The sequence below is a fragment of the Cygnus atratus genome, chromosome 1 (genome assembly GCF_013377495.2).
Source record: "Cygnus atratus isolate AKBS03 ecotype Queensland, Australia chromosome 1, CAtr_DNAZoo_HiC_assembly, whole genome shotgun sequence".
NCBI lineage: Eukaryota > Metazoa > Chordata > Aves > Anseriformes > Anatidae > Cygnus > Cygnus atratus.
The window spans coordinates 24260420-24282533 of record NC_066362.1 but is presented as its reverse complement, the minus strand read 5'-3'; the positions used below and the strand labels follow the sequence as shown (position 1 = coordinate 24282533).

The window sequence follows — 22114 nt, the reverse complement described above, 5'->3', positions numbered from 1 at the left end:
AACACACCATTACCTAAAGATGAAGAAGTCCAAAGCATGCCCAGGTATAACTGCTGTACATATGCCTCCTTCTTTCCAAACAGAAGCAGTTGCACAGATGCTTTTTCACCAGCAGTTAAAGAAAAATTAAGCATAAATTTAAAATTAACTATATTAACTAATTAACTATATTAAAATTAACTAACTTAGCTATAACTCAAGAACAAGAGCCTAAGAAGATTTGCTCTCAGAAGTAAAGAGCCCCAGACTGCTCTTTACTAACAAGGACACCCACAATTAGCATCATTGTGGGTGTACTTAAAACTAATCAAAGTTTAAACTGCAATTTTCCTCCTATCAGTAGACTAAATTATTTATGCAAAACTAGAAGTCATCATCCTACTTTGATGCTGATGAAGAAGAAAGTTGGACATCTCCAAAAAAGTACAAGTATGCCTGAATGGGATGGTGGTATGGTACTCCCAGCTGGGCATAGTAGAGCTGTTGTTATGCTTTTCTGCTGATCATCTTTACTTCACTTTCCAAGACCTCACATGGTAGATTATTATTTTAGTCCAGATTAGCTGCTGTCTTCTCAACAGACGTGTCTACATCTCTGGAAATGTCCAGAGTATTAATGGAAAAACAGTTGGGAGCGGGAGTCAAAAGGAACAGACAAAAGCAAAACTTGAAGGAAAAAAAAAAAAAAAGGAGATAAAACTAAAGGAGGAGTAACAAGCAGGAACTTAATGATATCCCAAATTCAGCACTACAAAACTAAGCAGCGATTCTTCTTTTCCCTATTTATTCAGTGGACAATCACACAACAGACTGGATCTTCATGCTTTGATCTGGGAGGGAAGTCAGCCCTTAACCTTTACTTAGGGGTAGACCCTTTTACCGAAACAAGTCATCTACTGGTCTGCTTGACATAGCAAGGTGCAGGAGTGTAAACCAGAATGACAGAAACTCACTTCAGGGCCCTAGCTACATTAAATTTCTATAGGCATATGTGAGCTCACCAATTTGCTGGGGAAGCAATGTACAACTAGGAAGGTGAGTGCAGGGAGGGAGAGTAATTACCTCCCCCCAAAAAACACCCCTTCTTGCAGATTTACATCCTCATGTGAAACAGACTAATCAAATTGCTTGAAGCAGGTACAGTTTTGATTCTTGTTTTGACTTTCACACAGAAATACAGAAAAGCCAGGCCTGGTACTTTCCAGTTTAATGAAATATTGTGTTGCGCTGACTCTTGAGGGAAGATTGCAATGGAAAAAAAATTGTGTGCCAAAACTAGCTTTAGATTAGTAGCATCTTGCCGGAAAACAACCATTTTCAATTAGAGCAACAACTTATCTTGAGGCCTAAAGCATTTTAAGTCACTACACAGTACCTCTTTTCTCCTGGTTTGAAAAATGGTCACATTTCTAACCCAGACAAATAAATGCAGAGCTGAAGTATTCAAACAGCTTCTGATGGCAGTAGCCACTTCCACAAATGCGTAGACTATTTCACTGAAATGCAAGGAGCTGACTAGAAGTCCTGGAGGAGAACAACTCCAGAGAAGACGACTTGCTTTTCATTTTCAGGCTATGCTTGGTTTAAGCAAGAAAGAAAAACCTTCGCTAGTTCTAAGGCCTTGCCAAACATGTAGGTTCAACGCAGTTAACTAAGAGATTTAGTAGGCAAACAAAACAAATGTTCAGAAAAGCCCACCCCATCCCTCATTTCACATAGCCACTATACTTATGGATAAATCTCCTTTAAAAAAAAAGTCTTTCAAAACTCTGTTTCAGTATATTTTTAACAGAGTTCATATTTGTAGCCAAAACCAGCTTAATAGCATAAATAAAAACATTTCACCACTTCATCATTCGCCACTTCTAACATAATAAGCTGAAAATGTTCAGCTTTTGCTTAGGCAAAATATAACTAAAAGGCCTACATCCAATCTGACTGGTTTCAATACTTACCTAGGGCTCAGTCCTACCAACCCTGCATGTGCTGATATTATCACTAAAAGGGAAAAAAAACAGTCTCCACCTCCCTCCTGCCTCCACTTGTTCTTTTCCTATTATTTTGCTTGCACTGCCATCAGCACTTACCATTACAAGGAAAGTGGAACTGAAAAAGCAATCCAGGTTAAAAGCAGCCAGTATTTGCTACATCTGACTTAAAATGAATTGGTTCCCCATCCTTGCTCACCATGCAGCCAGCACAACGAAGGCAATGGGAACACAGCCAGGAGAAAGGAGCGGGCAATGAAGGCAGCAGGTGGGGCAGAGGCTTATAGAGAATTAAAAGCATCTGTGCCTCTAAGTTAAGGCCTTATTTCCTTATGGCCTTTCCAAAGTCAAAGGGAAATAAATATTGCTAGAGAGTGATTCTCCCTACCCCACTAATCAACTTGTGCTGGAGAAACAGCACTGAGCAAAGCAGTCTACAATTCAAAACAAGAAAAGACGATTACATGAAGGTTTCCTAATTAAAGATTTTATTCAAGGTCTTCAATCATTTGGATTTAAAGCCGTCTAGCCTAGCAGTAGGGAGCCAAATGTGGCACTGTGAGGTGCATTTTACGCTTTCTACATCTACCTGCCTGCTGTTAAATATTAGACTAAGTAACATCTTTGTGTCTCTTTCCTTCCAAGCTTATTTTTTTTTTGGTGGTGTGTGCGCTATAGAAACTGCATATTCTTAAGCTACCCAGATTAAGAGGTACCTGCTATGTTTGCACAGAGCTTGGCAAATCAGATCTTCCAGTTCACCTGGTTTCCCTTAGTGCTACTGGATTGAAGGGACTTGATGCAGCCTCCCTACTGGCAAGGCGACGGATGCTGCACATTTCTATAATCCTTCCCTGTCCTCCACATCAGGCAGGACTAATAATAAGTGTACAGATTCCTTAGAGTGCCTCTCTTCTTCCTAGTAAGTCTTTTCCCAGGAGTTAAAAGTACTATTGTTACCACTGCAAAGGGTAACAAAAGCAGCACAGCACGAAAAGTAGTATGAAGGAAAAATATATATACATAAAAAGAGTAGCAACAGTTAAAAAAAAATACAGAAGTATGTTGTTTTAAAATAAACCTTTTCCTAGCAAAGTATCTTTCAGGCAATACAGCCTGGGTTTTAATTCTGAAATTGCAGAATCAGGGTAAAATCACGTATGAGCATACAGAAAAGTGTTTTGGAGATGTCCAGCCTGAAATGTGCTACAGACAAAACCAAGACAGAGCAATAAACAAACCTGGCTCAGGGCACGAAGAATGTTTACCACCACGGTACTGGTTTTAACAACAGAAGAGACTTTACTCATACAGATGTCTATAAAACCAAATTCATCTTCTTGTGTGAGGAGGAAAACATAACTGAGAAACAATAAAAGAGACTGACTAGCAACAACACCAATCTCAAGTCCAAAGCAGGTTAGAAGGAAAAATACTTCTTTCTAATCTCCCTATAGGTTACATATGCAAACAGTAAACTTTCCATGAGGCTATGTCATTTTCAAATCAATTACATCAACTTGAAATTCTCAGAAAGCTATGAAACCCTTTTCTGCAGTGCACAATAGTAAAGGTTTTCTTTATCAGTTCTCAGAACCAGATCCATTTATTACTTATGAGAAAGGCTCTGCCACACTAGTTGGTAGGAGTAAGTCCAAACTATACATAGAAGACATTTTTTTACGTGATAAACAAGAGAAGTCTTACATACCAATTGTGATGTCAACGTTGGAATCCCTAGTGAGATATTCAAGTACAGGGCCAGAAACATAGCCGGAGCCAAGTACTAAAACCCTCTTCTTGTTATCCATGTTCAACATCTGGGCGTACTCCCTAGGAGGTATTATTACAGGGAAAATTAAAAACCACGCAGAAGAGATAAACTGTATGCTGCTAAAGCTAACAGAATAAGTATGTTTTAGTAAGTCTACAAACCAAGAGCTCTATTCAGACCAAGAGTCAAGTTCATGGCTAGCTAACCCAAAACTTGTCAATAACTGTCTAGTACTGCTACTGTTCTGCTGCAACTTCTAGTTTCCTTCCTCTAATATAACCAAGATCAAATCCAGCAATGTCTCCACTGCTTCTCCAATCGCTATTGGTTTTTCAACATTTTTTTCATCAGTTGTGATTATATTTTCCTCAATGGCCAAATGACTGTAACCAGATCACTCAAGGACCACCAAGCTGTCTATGTCATGTTAGGCTACCACGACTTGTCAAGGGATTCCAGTCCCTGTCTTGCTTACTTTACATCATGGAACTGCTAAATTACATAAAATCATACTTGTGAAAGCACATTTTGTTTAAGTTATACTAGGTTCATATTACTCCATCATAGGAACATACAGAGACTATATATATATATATATATATATACACACACACACACACCAATTGAGGTATGTATACATTTTTTTTCCTGCCGTTTGCAGAAAAAGGAGGTTTTAAAACCATTGTAGCATGTTTTAACCATGCCTCTACTATTTTCCAAAATAAATGTAAGTAGCAATTCTGTTGACTTACAATATAATTATAATCTGTTCACATCAGATTCTGCATTTCATCTTGCCAGTCAGAACAACATAGATCAGCAATTACTTAATATGCTCTCAGAAATGTATAAATTATAGTAAGGAAGTGCATTTTATCTCATTATAGTTTTCCTTTTACCTTAAATTTTATGTTGTTAAACTAATATTGTAAAAATGTTGATTTAAAGTATTTTCATCACTATGCAGTTAAAAACTATTTAGTAAATAAAATGTTTATTATAGCACTTTTTATTGTTGAAGAAAAGGAAGCTCTTTATTGTCCTATTGTTTAACATAATTAACGGAGTTATTTGAGGTTTTGTTTTTCCTACCCCATATCCTGAGAACAAATTTCAACTAATAGTTAGGGCCTTCAAAGATAAAAGAAACTTCAGAAGCGTATAGACAAGTTCCTCAGTCTCCCTTTTATCTACCAAGAGTTTACACAGGCATACCCTGCATTGTGGACAGGCCACAGGGAGAAGCCTGACCTCTAGCTGACAGACTTTGCTTAGAGCTCCTGCCCTCAAAAGAGGATTAACTACATTTTCACTAAATAATGGTTGCCTCAGACTTTTTGGAAGCTCTACATGGCACCTGTAAACTCAATTTTTGGTTGTTTTTTCAGTTCAAAAATGACCAAAATAATGAAGGACAGTGTTGCAGCTGGCCAGAGCAACGCCTAAAGTGCATAAGAATAGTGGTACTACATGACCTAAAGCATGGCATGAAGTACAAACGGTTATCTGGGGGCACAAAGCCTCAAACAATAGTATTGAAAGACTATCCTGAGTAGACAGAGTTAAATCAATACAAAATCCGTCTGTCTGAAGCACATTCCAGTCTCCTGTGTCTGAGAATTTGTGAAGGTTGAATTAATCTCCAAAATTCCAATGTCCCATTCTCCCTTCCTCTACTTTCTGAGGGTTTTTTTGTTTTTAAGTAACTCTTCTCAACATTAAATCTGAAAGGGACATACCAACATATCACCTGTCTAATCTATCTAAATTATTATTATAGGTTACTGTACATTTTGACCTTCATACAAGCTTTATAGATCTTATTTTTTAAAAAAAGTTAAGTTATGATTTATTCCATTCACAGAAGGCCGCCTAAGCCCATCATCTCCTTTCATACGACAAAACCTAGTACATTCCTTCTCCTACTGCCAATTCTAATAGGACATTTTCCACAACTACACCTTCTTGGGCAAAGGAAAAGAAAGAGCTCCACTCCACCCTTCATTTAAAGGAAGCAGCAGTGGTATGCAGGAGCTTGAAGCAACAGTGTTGACAAAGGGGAGACTTCCCAAAAAAAAAGGAAGCTGGATTTTGCAGTCAAACTTCTTATCACACTTACTTTAAATTTTCCCACTGTCCATAATTAGATACCACTTCGATCAAATGCAGCATGTCTGTCTGGGACAGGCACAAACATGAGCTGCCAAATGATCCAAGAGTGGCAACAGAATCCCAAAAAAGAACATCTCAGATTATTGCCAGCTCTCTACCTACACATTTAAATAATCCAGTTACGTCAGCCTCTGAACAACAGCAATACTTAGACGTCCACAGTGTTCATGGGACATGCCATAACAGCTGTGGACGAGGAACTGGTAGCAAGTTTGAAGAAAGTGAAAGGATGGAAAAAAGTTCAGTAAATCAACCTCCTCCTGCATTCTTATGGCACCCAAAACGGTTCAGCTGATGTAACCTGGCTAGCATAAGTTTGAAATGTTCATGGACATTCAAAGAGAATAAGCAATTAGTCTAAATAGAGCCCTCAGGTACTAAACTAGACACAGCACTACTTTGTTAGATTAATAACAGAAGCCACATAATTCCTGCAGGCTCTAAACAAGAGCCTATCTTTAACTAAACCATTACACTTTAAGCAGTAAACTCCCCACTTTCATATGCATTATTCCCCAAGTTCACAAGTAAAGGGAGGGTAGTGTTAGCAGGTCTTGTTTTTCTGATAGCTAAGTGAGCAACACCAATGAACAACTGAACATCACATGCAATACACAGGTCTGCAGAAATATCAAAAAACTACCCACAAAAAAACCCTTGGGAAGGAAGTCTCCAGATTCTCAGGGTAGTTCACACAAGACCATGCAAATATAAATGGAGAAAGCCAAAAAAACAGATTACTGTGCTGTGTGAGGAATAAGAAAATTTGTTACTGAGACAGCTTCTTGAGATGATCTACTAAATACCACAAGATAAAAACAACTGTAAGCCGTCATCTTTGAGAAGCAAACAGCGTGTTACTTTGAGTGGAAAAAGCACCTATATGTAATTCATCATGCACAAGTTCATAAACAGACTTCTTAAAGTTCCTGAAGGAAATCTGAGAAGTTCAGTATGCAGAAGTCAACATACTATGCTCTTAGTATCCACTAGTGCATGCAGTACTTGTGGTCAGACCAATTTCAATTTTTATACGATGCATACTACAGCTGGCACTGATCATGAACGTGAAGCCAGAAGTATCCACTTACTGTCAAATTAACATCTTTCATAGGTAAACTATAGTGTTTGTTAATAACAGGGAGGAGAGGGACGGGAGGGGATATCCGGGTTATTTATACTTTTGTTAGTTTAATGCACTCAGTGCTACTTCTTTCATGTTACCACTGGCAGATAACTACTGAGACAGGGTCAGGATGAAGCAGTAGCTAAGCTGTAGCTAAAGGAGTATAATAAAAAGTCAGAGAGTCTCACAGAGGCTCCTGGATACATCCACCTACAGAACAATGCCATGCGTTATAGCACTTGAGCAATACTTGATGAAACTAGACTCAAGCTGTATTAGACAACCTTTTCAGCCATTCCTTTCAAAGGACTGTATGTTACATCCATTTTAAATAGGCCAGGAAGAACATAAAAATATTGGTATGTGGTTATTTGCTGTCTCTGGTTAAAAAAAAAAAAGTCTTGATAAGGAAGAGAAAAATGACTACATTCTAACTTCAGTATAAGTTAGTAACAACACATGCTAATGATTTAGACAGTGTGCATGAAGGAAGAAGATAATCAGCAAGCTAGGAATAATTTAGATACAGTGCAATATAGCAGCAGCCCACCAAAACAGAAGATGAAATAAATGCAAAAGGGGAAACAGAATGCAGAGAAGTTTGTTTACAGTCCTGAACTGGACTTTAAGGAAGTATGCATTACCTGCTCTCCCTCAATTTCTGGATATATTCATACTTAGCTGTCAGTGAGCCATTGGATGCAATCACTGCCTAGAAACACATGAAACAAAGTTTGAGGGGTTTTTGCACCTATATGTTTTAAAGCAGAGGAAGACAAGCAGACAGCCAAACTGCAAAACTTACATCTCGAACAACAGATGAGTAATTCTGGTTTTCAAGAGGTTCTGAGCCTTCAGATAACAGCTAGGGAAATAAGTTATTGAAAATCAATTATTTTATCTCCCATATTTTTTTCACAGTAAAATATTGAGTTTTTAAGTATCATTTAAATGCATGCAACAATGCCAGTATCTTGTAGATCTAAAATTATCCTGCCCCTGATCAGTGTCTTTTGACTTTTTTGAAAAGATAGGAATTCAAACAGCAGTCTTACTGTGATTGCTGAGTGCCCAAAATACCCCTCAGACTTCGATACCTTTTGCAGGGTTCATCAGCAATAGGCTACCTTCCAAAGACTCTTTCCTGCCTACAGAGAGAGTTTTTGGTGCTTCCCTAAGATATCCAAGTCCCTAATATCTTGTTCACATATTGCTTTCTGAAAGTATTGCCTCAAGACATAGAAAGCTTGTGTTTAAAATGCAGAGTCCGTTATGTTCTACAGCAGATTCCTTTTAAAAATATACAGGAGACCAGAAAAGCAACAAACAAGCAGAATGCCCAAGCTTTCACCTCCTTGTTGCATACATAAGATCTTACCATCTCCTCAATATATGGGAAAAGCATATCACCAAAGTACTCTGTTGCTTCTATAGGAAGCTGTGCTGGCAGATTGTCGATGGAACACATCAAAATCCCAGAGCCTTCAACACTGAAAGAGAGAACACAGCTCTTCTAAATAACTTCTCCATGGTACTTGGAAGGCACCATGTTTCACAAGTGTTTTCAGTGCATGATTTTCAATATAATGTTTCACTGTACAAATTACAGGGGAAAGCAATACAAACTAAAGGCTATCCCACCTGTCATGAATAATATGCTGGTCAGCATCATACATACAAAATGGGCTGTCAATTGTTGTACATTCCGTCATAAATTCTATAGATCCTCCAGTGTCTGCCGAAATGTCACATATTGCCAAAAGTCTAAAGCAATCAAAAAAAAAAACAAAAGAAGAGGATACAGCATTATCCAAATTACAAACAAACATAGGTATAACAGTCAACAAGGGGAAAAAAAGAAACATAAGAATTATGAGCCTTGTAGTTTCATCCGTCTTACCCAATGTAGAAGTCAACACAACACAATGACCTCCAGAAATGCAAAGGAAACCTGGACCTACTGTAGTCATAAAACTTCCATTCACATGAACAGGATCCAAATTTCACCCATAACTTCTCAAAGACCAGAGGAATACACTCATTCACCATTTTTTCTCTGTCTTTCCTGTGCTGCCAACAGCTCCTATTCATTGTACATCTACCAACTGCCCCAAGCTGCCAGTGAGCAGTCCTGTGCCAGAATAACTTCACCATCATAAGGGGAAACCGAACGAGACGGCTGCCTCCTTTCAGTTCACAGACAGCTGGCACTGGTGGTGCATTCATGAGCCTAACTCACAACCTCTGGCTCTACTCAATGTTAACTCTTACATTCTTTATTTGTTAGGTGCCAGAAAGGAATGTGTCACAAGTGGGCAAAGAGACAAAGGCCTGCTTCCTTACCAGGACACATAGCCATATCCTCCCAAAATACATCTTCAGGACAGTCTAGTAGAGAACTATTACAGTATAGGCTGGACTATTAAAGAAAGGGTGGGCTCCTAGCCACACTGAAAGGAATCTAACCCTGGATTTGCACCCCACATTCCATTTTCAAAGCTATTTAGCTATCACTAAGTTGAGAAGCATGCCAGCTATCTGCTGCAGAAGTCAGAGCTGGTAAGAAACAGTTATTGACTTTTACAAGCCAAATGAGAAGGCAGAAAGAACTTGTCCAACAAACTCTGTTCATGCACAGAAATTTCTAGCAGTAATGGTGCAGTAGGTACACATCCCAGATGTCAGAGAATGTTTATATTGCATTCTGCACAAGGATCAAGTGCAGAACTACCTTTGCAGACAGATACCTGTTAATTGTTTCTACTGTGATGTTTTCAGAAACTCTGAACTGTGAAAACAACACTGCCAATCACAGAACAAAAGCAGGATCAATGAGACGTTTTGCAGCATGCAAGAAGAACAACGTAAGAAACAAAATCACTTGCCAGACACTGTCACGAAACTGCTTAGCGTTATGACTCAATGCTGCAGAACTGCTACTAGTGAAACGAGGTGCCTTACTTGTGCGGTAGCTCAGGACAGCCCTCCGGTGCACCTGCAGCAGATCTAACTGGCATGAGCAGCTTCTGAGCATCCTGTCGACTTAACAAGCGAGGAGTATGCTGTTCCCAGTATATGCCGTTAATTAAACAAGTCGTATAGGGTGCAATCTGCAAAGAAAGGTACAGGTGCCTGACGTTCCCATCTAGTACTTTACAAAGTTGAAAGCTCTGGGTCTAACATTTTAAATGAATGCTCTCTCAATCAACAGATATGCAAAGGAGTAGTAACTACCAACACTCTGTGGAAAACCCTTCATAAAAGAAGAGAAGAGATGCTCACATCAGTGTTGAAGCGAGAAGTGTAGAGTTCTGGATGTTTATCATAGTCTACTGGATCATACATTCCATCATGCTTCCTTACAAGATGATGGTGACGACTTAACACTGTCCCATACACTTTTCTGAGGTCTGAGGAAAAAAGTAATAATAATAATTAGCTGTTATACTTGTAGAAAAGGGGTTCCAATGTTTTTAATCATGTTTATCGTCATAGAATACCTCCGGATTGGGAAACTTCCTTTAACTCATGTGGTTCCACAAATTCACATGGCAGAGCATTGAACATTTCTTGGGCACCCTGTAAAGCAAAAGTAGGATTCAGAATGAGCAGAGAACATAGAGATAGCGTAACACTGCTCATCTGGTCTGTGAAAAGAGATACAAAAATGCCACACACAGCTTGACAGTCCGGCCTGAGAACATCTTCAGAGACGTACATACTGTTTCACACATACCCCCACTCACCAAAACGAAGCTGCCTGGACTCTACGCACAAGGAATTTACATCATTCCCCATTACTGCAGAATGCCTGTCCCACAATCTAACATCTGTTTTATATTTCCAACAGCAGAGCTGAAAGGCCTCAACTCAGCCACAACAGACGGCTTTGCTGACATTCCGAGGAGCAGCTTCTCTTTAGAGAAGACCCCTGAAGCCACTCCTCACCAACCAGGCTGTTCTAAAGGCAAAGAACTTCAAGATGACTTTCCCAAAGAGCCGTGACCGCAGAACATGGGCCTTTCAGACAAGCCATCCTTTTTTCCAGAAGGCACTCATTTACATAGGCAATGCTTTCACTTTAGAGCTGGAGGCTTGTTAACTGGTCTTTGTTGCCAAAAGTACGGGTCTTTTCCCTACACCCTAGACAACAGCTCCAGTCTGGCATCTGTAAGCCACACCAATGTTACAGAAAAAGAGATAAAAACTCCTCAAGTATTAGAAAGGTAATTCTTTCCCCATAATTTAACAGACTGATTCAACACACCTTGTGAGCCCAGAGGGGAGAGAGGGAGACAAAAATCACGCAGGTGGGAAGAGAGACAGGAGGAGTAAGTCTTAACCCATTTGTCATGGTAAGAAGTTAGCACAGTCAGCCTTGTCAGGCATGATCTCATGTTAAAGGCATTTGTTTAGGGTACTTAAAAATTCTCATGGCATTGAAAAACCTGAAGTGCAAGCAAACAAAATGAACTCACCTTAACCCATCTAACCTGACGTATCAAATACCAAGAAGTTCTATCAGAAGTAATATAGTATGTCACCCTGAAGACAGAATTCTTACCTTAGAAACATTACCAGTGCCTGTAAACACGAATGTCAAGGGCCCAACTGACTTTGGCATCAATCCCAGAGAAATTTCATACCCAGCATCGCGTACTGCCTGCACGGCCTGACTGCTATTTCTGTAGTTATGTGCCATCCCAATGTGCTGAAATCAAAGGCACAGAACCATTAGATGGGATATTTGCCACATTCAAATACTGATGATTATCCAATGCCTGTACATCATTTTGCTAAAGAAAAATACACTTATCTTCTTACCATGAAGGGAGTGTGATGTCCCAGGGCTAGAAATCGTAATCCCAATCCATGCAAAATGTTGATCATTCCTATAGGTAAAAAAAAGAAAAATCACACCATCAGTGTTAATTACAAATATACACAGTTAGAAACTGCAGAGACTGACTGAAGTCTAACATCATCCTGGATATTTTTGCTTGTGATATAATATTAACATGTTCCTTATAAAGAAAGTCTATACAACACCAGAGAAGGAGAAATTCAATAGCAGGCCACAACCTTAAGCCTGCTGTTGACCTACATTATTTGTTCTAACACTATTTAATACTTGAATATCCTTTTATCAGATGCAAACACATCACCAGATTCCAAAGAAGGAGATAACACAGGGAGCTTCCTGAAGAAACAACAGAAGTTGTTTCAAACCACAGGACGGTCAGCAGCAATATCTTTCAAAACTCTCTCCAGTTGGCCTTAATATGAAGTTAGTTGAACAGATGAATGGGGCTTCAAAACAACATAAAATAGTAGATTTGCCAGGAATCCATGGGACTATTTGACACATAGTCTCATCAAAAGCAGGCAGCACAAAACAGAAAGCAAAAAAGCTCTTAAAAGCAATACAGCAATTAAAAATGCATTGCAAAGCCCCAGCGTTCAAGAGACATACAGAACCAGAAGTATTACAGGAAGTTACTTGTTGCAAGCCTGCCTTTACTTTATGCACTATACCTGCTACACCAGCCCACTTTCCAAAGGCCACAACTCGCATTCCTTTATGATCAACCATTTTTTCATAGTCAAACAGTCGAATTTCCTGAAAATACATAGCAAATCGAATATTAAAATTTCCAGTGAATGCACAGTCAGTGGCACACTGCTTTCCTAGGAACCACCTTTTCATATGCCTTTGTCATCCTTCCTGACAGAGGCTGATAGGAATATATGAGAAAGGCAAATAATTCAGAACAAGATTTATGTATAAAAATTAAAATGTAAAAACTACATTAGTCTCTGCCCTGCCTGTTCACCCTTGGCACAGAGCACCCCCACAGGCCACTCCAACCTCTGCAGGCCACATCAGTGGCCAAGAGGTTGCTTTTGCTTGGTTTGCTTGTTTTGTGCAAATTGGCTGCATCCCTCAGTAAAGACCAACACTCCCCGCAAGCCTGTGTTCACGCAGCATAAACATCTCCTGAGCACACCATGCTCGCAGCTCATCTGCCTTATGCACATACACACAGTAGCACTGCAAGCAAGAGATCTGCTGGGCAAAAAATACTCAGCTCCAGGAACGGATACTGAAAATGGTCCCCAACAGCTTTCTACGCGTATGCATGTTGAAAGCAACCATACAAGGCAGCAAGCTTTCTACCAGGACTAAGTTTACTTTGAGCTCCATGCTGGTCCTTGTTTTGACAGCCTTTACCTGTCTTAGAATCTCATCCAAAAGGGGCATGTTTGCCTCTTGGGCTTTAATAGTGTGAGAAAAGAAGGCATAGTTCTTTTTAGGAATTAATTTCTCCTCTGGAGGTCTCTTCACACCCACTATCAGAGAAGCCTCAGAAATATCTTCCTGAATAATGCCACCTGCTTTGACATAGTCCTATAAAAGACAAAAATCAAGTATATGTTTCTGTTTCCTTCCGTATTCATAGCTCTAAGCACAAAAGCAACTCAAGCAGAAGACAAATGGAAAATTCTACAAAGTAGAAACCAGTTACTGCATGCGATACATAAACCTCATTTTCAAAAGGGGTATCAAACATTGAACTGAATTTCCATGTTAATATCCTATTACATGAGGCTAAAACAGTTGTATATTGGCAAAATCATTCATTTTAAATTCACAGACTACAAAGAGAACATTTTATTACAGTTAATTATCTTATAATATTACAGTAATGAACAGTCCTTTGTAATGTGTTGAAATGCTTGGAAATAAGTTTAGAGAAATCTGACAAATGAGCCTGATGATGGGTGATTTTATAAAACTGTGTAAGTCCACACTGAAGACCAACTTCTAAAATGTTTTTCCATATGAAAATTTACTTTTGCTCTCCCTTATCTCAAAAACATATCAAAATTCCAGCCTTCAACATTGTACTTGTGTATCTAATGTGATCCATGCTTTGGTGAAAACCAGCATTGTGTCTTAATTGAAGGGTGATAGTGCAAGTGATCACTAATTCCCTACTTATGTTTCAGTTTTCATCTGTTGGCTCAGATACCTTAGAGCAGTGTTACTGCTGCTACAAGAATTGTAAAAGCTCTCAGTCCTGAAGCCCACAGCATTAAATAACTTCTCTTCTGATTTTACACAAGGAATGGGATTCAAGCAGGAGTGGGATTCACAATTGGAAGATACATAATTCATTATTTTTTTTAAAGCTTATTTTTCAGTGTTGCCTCCATACAAACAGAAGACAAAAACCCACCAGTTTTAAACGAATCCCCAAGTCTCTACTCCAAGAGCACCTAGCACTTCTTCGGAGACAGATGAGAGGGAAAGTAATCATTAAAAACAACTCCAAAAACCCACTGATGTGCCACCATTAAATACATTAAAAGGCTAAACAAGCTAGTCCTTTTTCTTTACACTAGGACACAACAACTTCTCATTTAACAAAATGAGCGATGTGTTTTCTCATGTGCATCCTTCGAGTATTACTTTTCCTGCACTATGGTTAATAGCCGAACTATGGTTTTGCTTATCTAACTCAGAATGGGACCTTACCTTTTCGTGGATGGCTCTCCGGTTTGATGGCTGCACCAGGACTTTGTATCCCATCTGTGTCAGTTCCTTAACATGCTTTGGTGCTAGGGGTGCTCTCCTTTCCCATGCGTTAACGTCTTCTCTCCTGATTGCCAGCACAGACTTGCGATGGTGCCAACACTTGGCATGATGGAACGCACACTTACCGTTTGTGTGACTAAAGGCTCGGAGCATGGTAAAGCCTGACAGCAGCAAAGACAAAGGAGTAAAATAACACTGCTAGACAGATGCTTCAAGCATCATTTGTGCAAAAGTTCTGGTCTCCTTTAACATCTGCTGTAAAACACAAACCAGGTACTTTATACTCTAGTTACATCCTACTTTTGTGAGACAGGAATTTGCTTTCATTTCTACCTGGCACTAAGCCAGCGGGTACTCTGGTGCATCTCAGATTGCTGGGGTGGCCTTACAGAAACAAGTTGCTTGTCCTACTGTAAATGAAGGCTTTCAATGCGTTCATCACAACAACTTTTTAATTGCGCTGCTTTTTCCAAAAAAAAAAATAAATTGCTGCAAACTTAAAGATACCGATACATTTGCCAGCATAAGCATGCAAAGACCAACCACTTGTCAAAGCTTGCATCAAAAGCAGCAACAAGTAAACAATAAATACACTGAAAAAAAAAAGTAGAGCACAGGTTGTAACGCAAGCAGAGAAGAAAGAAGGGAAAGTCCAACATGTGAAACCAATGCTAAGTATGTGTACATAACTAATTCTTACACAAGTCGAAAACCGTGGAAGATAAGGAAGAGACCACAGCCATTTGCATAGCAAAGATTGTATATGTGGTCAGGAGTGGAATGTTTTCTTCCTAATTACAATTTTATGCAAAGTGGAAAAGCTTTCTTAAGAGATTCCATGGCAGAGGATTATCCTTTTATTTCCTCTCTCCTCTCCTTCACTCCCATATGCCACTGCTCAGCTCTGCTGTGAATGGCAAGGTGTCAGCACCACATACCTGGGAGCCTAAGGACTTCAGGTGTTTGTGTGATTAAAAGATAGGGATCTCAAACATGGGGGCTTTAGAGACATGAATTTCCTATTCAAAGCAATTTTAACTGATGGAAATAACTACTCAAACCTCTGATATCCCAATCACTTGGAAAATCCTGTTTGTCCTCAAGCCTCAATCTTGTAAAAAAATCTAAACCTAAGCCTTAAAAGGCCCTATCTAACTCCAGGCTTGCTTAAGGAGAAAAACCAGTATGCTAAAGAAGGCATGAGCAGAAGCACATAGTCCTCTGTGCTATCTCTGCGGGGGCACTCCTACCGTCACCACGCTTGTCCACCTGCACAAGCTGCTGTCCAGAGGCCGGGGCTGTTTGACACCGCTGCAGCTCAGCACGCTCAGAGGGTCCTCAGGGAGCCTGCATGTGCCTCGTGGAGCTCGAGGAAAGTTGGTTGCCCACTGCTACCCTGCAACACAACGGCGAGGGCGGTCAGCACGGAGAGCTGGCTGCCCACACCCAACCCCGCAGACCTTCGGGGAGAAAAACGCTGCTCCCAAGAGGGACCTCCAGCCGGACAGGGGAACGGGCCCTGCAGGCAAACACTCCCCGTGACCTCTGGCAGGCCCAAAGCTCGCAGCCAGGCCTCCAGTGCGTGCCCAGGCTTACCCAGCGGGGCTCCCGGCCGCACGGCTGGGGCTGGTGCCGACGCTGCAGCAGCACCGGGCAACGGAGCAGGGGGAAAACACGGATATATATTAAAAATAATAACAATGTGTTAAAAATAGAGAGGTATACATTTAAAATAATAACAGTATGTTAAAAATATAGATATATACATTTAAAATAATATGTTAAAAATATAGATAGACATTAAAAATAATCATAATATGTTAAAATATACGGGCATACATTAAAAATAATAGTAACATATATTACAAAATAGTAATATATACTAAAGATGATATAAAATTATAAGCAAACAAACAGCAGGGACGCACGGGGCGGCAGCACACGGTTGCGGAGCGGGCCGGCCGCCCTTCCCCGGGCGGATTTTCCCGTTGGAGCCCCGCTCACCCGCCACCCCGAAGCGTGCCCCGGGCGCTGTCGCCGTGCCCTGCCCCTGCCGCTGCCGAGCCGCTGAGGGCGGCGGGCGGGGGCGGCAGCAGCCCCGGGCAGCGCCGTACCTACCTCGGACCGGCCGGGCGGGGGCATGGCGGCGCTGCCCCCCCCCCCTCCCTCCCTCCCTCCGCCCGCCGCCGCCGCCGCCACGGCCCCGCCACCGCCCCGGGGCGCCAGCCAACCGCCGGCCGCCCTCCGACTACACCCTCCGCCGGCCGCCAATGGGGAGCGCCCGCGGGCTGGCGTCACGGCGGGCGCCGGCAACGCCTCTCCAACGCCCCCCCCCTCCCCCGCAAGCGGTTCCTGGAAGGGGGGGGGGGTCGGAGAACCCCCATCTCGCAGCTCGCTGCCTGTCCCGAGGGCAGGTGGCCTTTCGCAGGCGTCTTTATGCTCAGTTTGCTCACTTTTCTGTACGACATGCCTTTTTTCATCCACAGCTTCTCGTATTTAAACTAGCAGATAGGCTGTTTTTCCTGTTTTGTAGAAGTCATAGAATCGTTGAATCATTAGGGTTGGAAAAGCCGTCAAGATCATCTGGTCCAACCATCCCCCTACCACCAATGTCACCCACTGAACCGTGTCCCTCAGCACCACGTCCAACCTTTCCTTGAACACCCCCAGAGATGGTGACTCCACCACCTCCCTGGGCAACCCGTTCCAATGCCTGACTGCTCTTTCTGAGAAGAAATGTCTCCTCATTTCCAACGTGAACCTCCCGCGGTACAACTTGAGGCCATTCCCCCTAGTCCTATCGCTAGTTACCTGTGAGAAGAGGCCGACCCTCAGCTCCCCACACCTTCCTTTCAGGTAGTTGTTATGCTAACTAGAACTGTAGCACTGACTGTGATTCGGAGATCCTGGGCCTGGTATGGTTTATTTTGTCAAGAATTAATTTAAACAATACCAGGGTGTGCATGTAGCTGGCTTCCCTACAAACAACACTTTCCCTACACTTCCTTTCCAGTTTCCCTACTGGAAGGGTGGTCAGTGTACCCATGACAAAAGTGAGCCCTTAGCCAATAAGCCCTGACGGAGTAGATGCTATCCATGTCATTACTCAGAACAGCTTAACTGAAGTGGGTCAAGTTTCGGTCAGTCTTTAAGCTGCATAGTTGTTCTGGGATATGCCACTGAGCACATTAAATAATCCACAAGCTTATGACATGTTGTGTACCTTCCAGATTCCTGATCATACACTTACACCCTTTCTCCATGAAGCAATCACAGAATATGGACTTTCCCTATTCTGAGTCTGTTTTGCCCGTCACAGTAATTGTTGAGTGATCTTCCCATCCTTATCTCAACCCTTGAGCCCTTAGCATCGTATTTTCTCCCCCTTCTCCTTTGAGGAGGAGGAGGGAGAGAGTGGCCGTGGTGGAACTCGGCTGCCCACCCGAGTAAAACCACCACAAGGGGCCCAAAGCTGAACACAGGACTTGAGGTGCAGCCTCACCAGAGCAGAGTACAGGGGGACGATCACTTCCCTGGTCCTGCTGGCTATACTATTCCTGATACAAGCAGTAAGGATACAAACCTGCAAGGATAGGTTTGTCAGTCAAGCAGTAAGAGAAATGAAGAGTCCTATGTTCCGTTGGTTGTGAGACACAATGAGTTTTTCACTTGTTCCCAAAGATTTTACTCTAGGAAACGTTGTTGCACAAGGGTGTTGTCTATATGCTCCCAATGTCTAATTTCCACTCTGAGGGCTTAATAAAACACATAGAGTTCTGTAAGTTATATGTCTAAAATATAATGATACCTGTGCCTTTTAGAGCTTTTTTTTTTTTCTGTTTTATTGATAAGATTTGTTAAAATTGCTTGTTTAGAGGCAAATTCAGTTGAGCTCCAGAAGGTGTAAACTAAATAGTGAATTATAAGAATTATGTCATTCTTTGGTCTTCCTACTCAATGATTCCAAACTACTCATAAGAATTGAAATTTTTTATTTTTTATTTTTTTTATGATGAAAGAAAGATATGGAGTTTGGTAAGGATGGAAATGTTGCTATGTGCAAATTTCCTTGTTCTTATCCTTACTCATTCACAAAATTCAATGAAATATAACCATTCTTTCTCCAAAAACATTCAGTTATTTATGCAAAATTTAATTCAACTGGGACACTGGTTGCAATACTGATGAACCCTTATCATTTTGTGTCTTTTCATCATACTGATTACTTCATACTGAAAACTAGTAGAAAGGGCACAGATGAGTACACCATTATATGCTTGTATATCCTGGCTTTGATTAAATTAGTGAAAGTATTTTGGAAGTTGCTTTGGTTGTTGAATGAATTGGAAAACAAACCGTACTGAATTTATTGCAATAGATAGGCCTCAAAAAATCTACTGAAGAGGTTTTTCATTATTACTTTGTAAGCTTCAAAAAAAATTGGAGGTTCTTTCTTTGAGTAAGATGTTATTCAGAGACTTTCTGCAGTATTTTTTAATGGGTTTAGTGCCTAATTATTTCTCAGTACTCTTCCAAGTCTCACAGATAGGAATCTGAACCCAGAGAAATAAAGGACTAAACCCACAATGTTTTCTGCCTTGCACTGGAGTTCTCCAGGCCTGAGCTGGGAGCCCAGCCTTGTACTACGAGGAAATGCATGGAGAAAGGTATGTACAGATTTGGGCGGAGCGTGCTGGGAGAAGGCCCCTGAACCTAACGCTGCCCAGAAAGGAGCTGTCTGCTTTTGCCAAGAGCTGTCAGCTGTGAGATCTCTCCAGGAGTTCAGCACCGTTGGCAGGCCAGGTTGGCCTTTCTAATGGAAACGACACGCACATGTTCTCCCTTATGCCCTGTGCTCCAGTCTGGCTACTAGCCAAATGCTCAGAGCACTCCACTGAGAAGCTGGGGGCCATTCTGAAACCTGCAGTGTCACTGAAAACATCAACTTAAAAGCATACAACTGTAGCACAAGCCCTAGAACACTGGGGTTTGTACGGTGAGCCTCTTTCAGGTTTTTGCACTGGAAGATAGTTTGTATAAATGGCTGCTTATAACTGAAGGGTCTTATATCTGAGTCACCTTTGAGTGTGATAGTAATGAAAAATTTGTTTACAAGGCCCCACTGTCCTTTGAGGGATCATGATATGATTTAGAGACAAGACACCTACCTACTGGATTAGCTCCTGTAGGTAAGAAAGGTAGGCTGATTCCTAATTTAAGGATATTGCTTGGATATAAACAGCTCCGAAGCTCCAGTGAGCTCAACAGGAGCAATATCTAGACACAGAAGTGGATTTTAAAAAAGCAGAGGCTAAAACCTTTTTTTAACACCAGAGCATTTCCCTTTCAAAACATTTCTGTTTCAAAGAACTTTTTATTTTGAGATTCCTTCATGTGTATATAAAAGAGCTAAACAAGATTTTAGCTAAAAATCCATATAAGCCACTTCATTTGGAGTCAAAGTGTTCTTTATAAAAAAATTTAAAAATGTAAATTGTTAGGTTTTGTACATTTTGGTTTACTGATCCTTTTCATATGTTGTTCTAAGGCTGGGCCAAAATATGACTATTTTCCAACATATATAAACCAATGATCCATCCATTTCTGTTCACAGAGATATATATGGGTGACTCGGGTTGTATCCAGCAGAAATGTAAGGGCAAGCAGAAGGAGCAGAGCAAGTAAGGGCTTGAACAAGATCCTCTGCCAAAATGCCTCTGGGAGACTCAAATTCCGCTACAGATTTCCTCTCTCTCTGAATGGAGATTGAGAATTTTATTGGCACCCAACTTTAAAGCAGTCGTTTAAGTCTCTTCCTTCATCTCAAATAGACCAGGTGAACTGCACTCCAAAAGTGCCCATTGTGCTCCATAGAGAAAAAGGCAGCCTAAGTGACCAGCGGGCTCTGACACTGTGACAGTGTAAAGCCAGGTGAGATGGATTCCACCTGTGTACTGTGTTCCAGAAAGGGAAGGCAGAATTGCTTAAAAACAATAAAGCAAAACTGGAATTGAGGTTTTACGAAACATGCTAGTGTGTAATTGGGGCTGCTTTCTATAATAAATACCTCCTGTTTCGTTTGGACTGTGATTCCATCTGTCTGACGATCCCTAATTATAAGGTCTGACTCTTACCCAGCTGGAACGCTTTTTACTCAGCACTGTGGGGGGAGTGCTGACTTCCATTACGGTAACAATAAACTCCCAGAGCACCTAGAGAGAGGTGGGCTTCAGAGATTTTATTCTTAGAGTATCAAGGATAAACCTTGAATCCATTGAAGTCAATGAAGAACTCACACTAACTTCTGCTGGGCTAGGATTTCTCCCTAGGTCTCAAATGAACAGGGGAATTGGCATCCTGAAGAGATTTTTGCAGACTGTGTATCTACCTGTCAAACTCTGTTTCCCATTTAATTCTGGTTTTATACTGCAGAGATCAAGAAGTTCCAAGAAGCTTTCAGGCTTTCAGTCAGAATGAGGCTATTGAAAAACATGACCTTTTATTCAAAAGCCACTACCTGCAGTGGCTGTTGACTGCCACTGTGAATGCTGACCTCACAGCAGAGTACTAGACATCACTGAACAGCACAGTGTTGTATTCTTTACAACCACATAGAGAATATATTTAAATTCCTATTGCCCAGGAGAGGAAATTGCCATCTCTCAGGGCTTACAGCACCCCTGAATAAAGACCTTCTGCTTTTAGTAACTCCAAAGGGTATATCTGGTCACATTTGTACCCACTAGAATTCACAATAGTGACCGTATTCACCAGAAAAAATGCTACTTTTGCATTTTCAGTGCATACTAGGACTGCTGATTCAAACTGAGGTGCCCTTTTAAGTCATTCTCTTAATTCCTCATACCTCACATAAGTATTTTTAAATTGCCTTGCAAATACACCCAAACACAGAAAACGCCAGCCTGCAATATCAGATCAGGGAAGTGGTTTGCTAGAAGACAAGTACTAGGTTCATTGCAGGAACCTGCAGCCACTCAGCTGAAATAATCTGTCAGAAATATACATCCATAAGAATCTTCATTGAGTCTATTAATTAGACTTACTGTTGCTCACATTAGCAGGGCTTTCAAGTCAATAGCAATCCTCCACTAAGTATGGATCCGTAGTGTGAATAAAACCAAAACCTGGGCCTTCTTTTGAAAGAATCAGGGTTTAGTGCTTAAAGAGGCCATTAAGGCAATTATGCCATAGCTGCGTTAAAAGCGCAACCTTGCTTCTGAAGCTCCTTTAGCAAATAATGGTTGTCCCTGCCTTATCTCCTCCAGGAGCAGTTGGTCTCTGTCAGAAAGTGCTGACCTTACATAGAAAAAAAAAAAAAAAAGAAGAAAAAAGAGAGAAAAGCAACAAAAAACAACAACCTTTTGCATTTATTTAGCACTTTCCACTTTTGTACCACTAATGTCTTTATCAATTCAGCAGCATGAGAAAGTGAA

The 22114-nt window shown here is 41.0% G+C and overlaps 1 protein-coding gene across 6 annotated transcripts in view; it reads right to left on the bottom strand.

Annotated features, from left to right (window-relative positions):
• The window catches only part of AASS (aminoadipate-semialdehyde synthase), a 31059-nt gene extending 14220 nt beyond the window's left edge, over positions 1 to 16839 (bottom strand). For 2 of the 6 annotated variants that reach the window (XM_035559368.2, XM_050713888.1), the window contains exons 1-15: positions 16779 to 16839; positions 15911 to 16056; positions 14601 to 14821; positions 13293 to 13469; positions 12596 to 12680; positions 11885 to 11952; positions 11625 to 11771; positions 10561 to 10639; positions 10343 to 10470; positions 10022 to 10170; positions 8702 to 8824; positions 8439 to 8550; positions 7866 to 7925; positions 7705 to 7772; positions 3700 to 3821 (exon numbers count right to left, since the gene is read on the bottom strand). In XM_035559368.2, coding sequence (XP_035415261.1) covers positions 3700 to 3821; positions 7705 to 7772; positions 7866 to 7925; positions 8439 to 8550; positions 8702 to 8824; positions 10022 to 10170; positions 10343 to 10470; positions 10561 to 10639; positions 11625 to 11771; positions 11885 to 11952; positions 12596 to 12680; positions 13293 to 13469; positions 14601 to 14813 — 1531 coding nt within the window. In that variant the 5' untranslated portion in view covers positions 14814 to 14821; positions 15911 to 16056; positions 16779 to 16839. Of the gene's footprint in view, positions 1 to 3699; positions 3822 to 7704; positions 7773 to 7865; positions 7926 to 8438; positions 8551 to 8701; positions 8825 to 10021; positions 10171 to 10342; positions 10471 to 10560; positions 10640 to 11624; positions 11772 to 11884; positions 11953 to 12595; positions 12681 to 13292; positions 13470 to 14600; positions 14822 to 15910; positions 16057 to 16256 lie in introns of all 6 variants that reach the window. The other 4 variants (XM_035559370.1, XM_035559369.1, XM_035559372.1 and 1 more) reach the window with 4 other exon arrangements.
• Positions 16840 to 22114: the final 5275 nt, after the last annotated feature.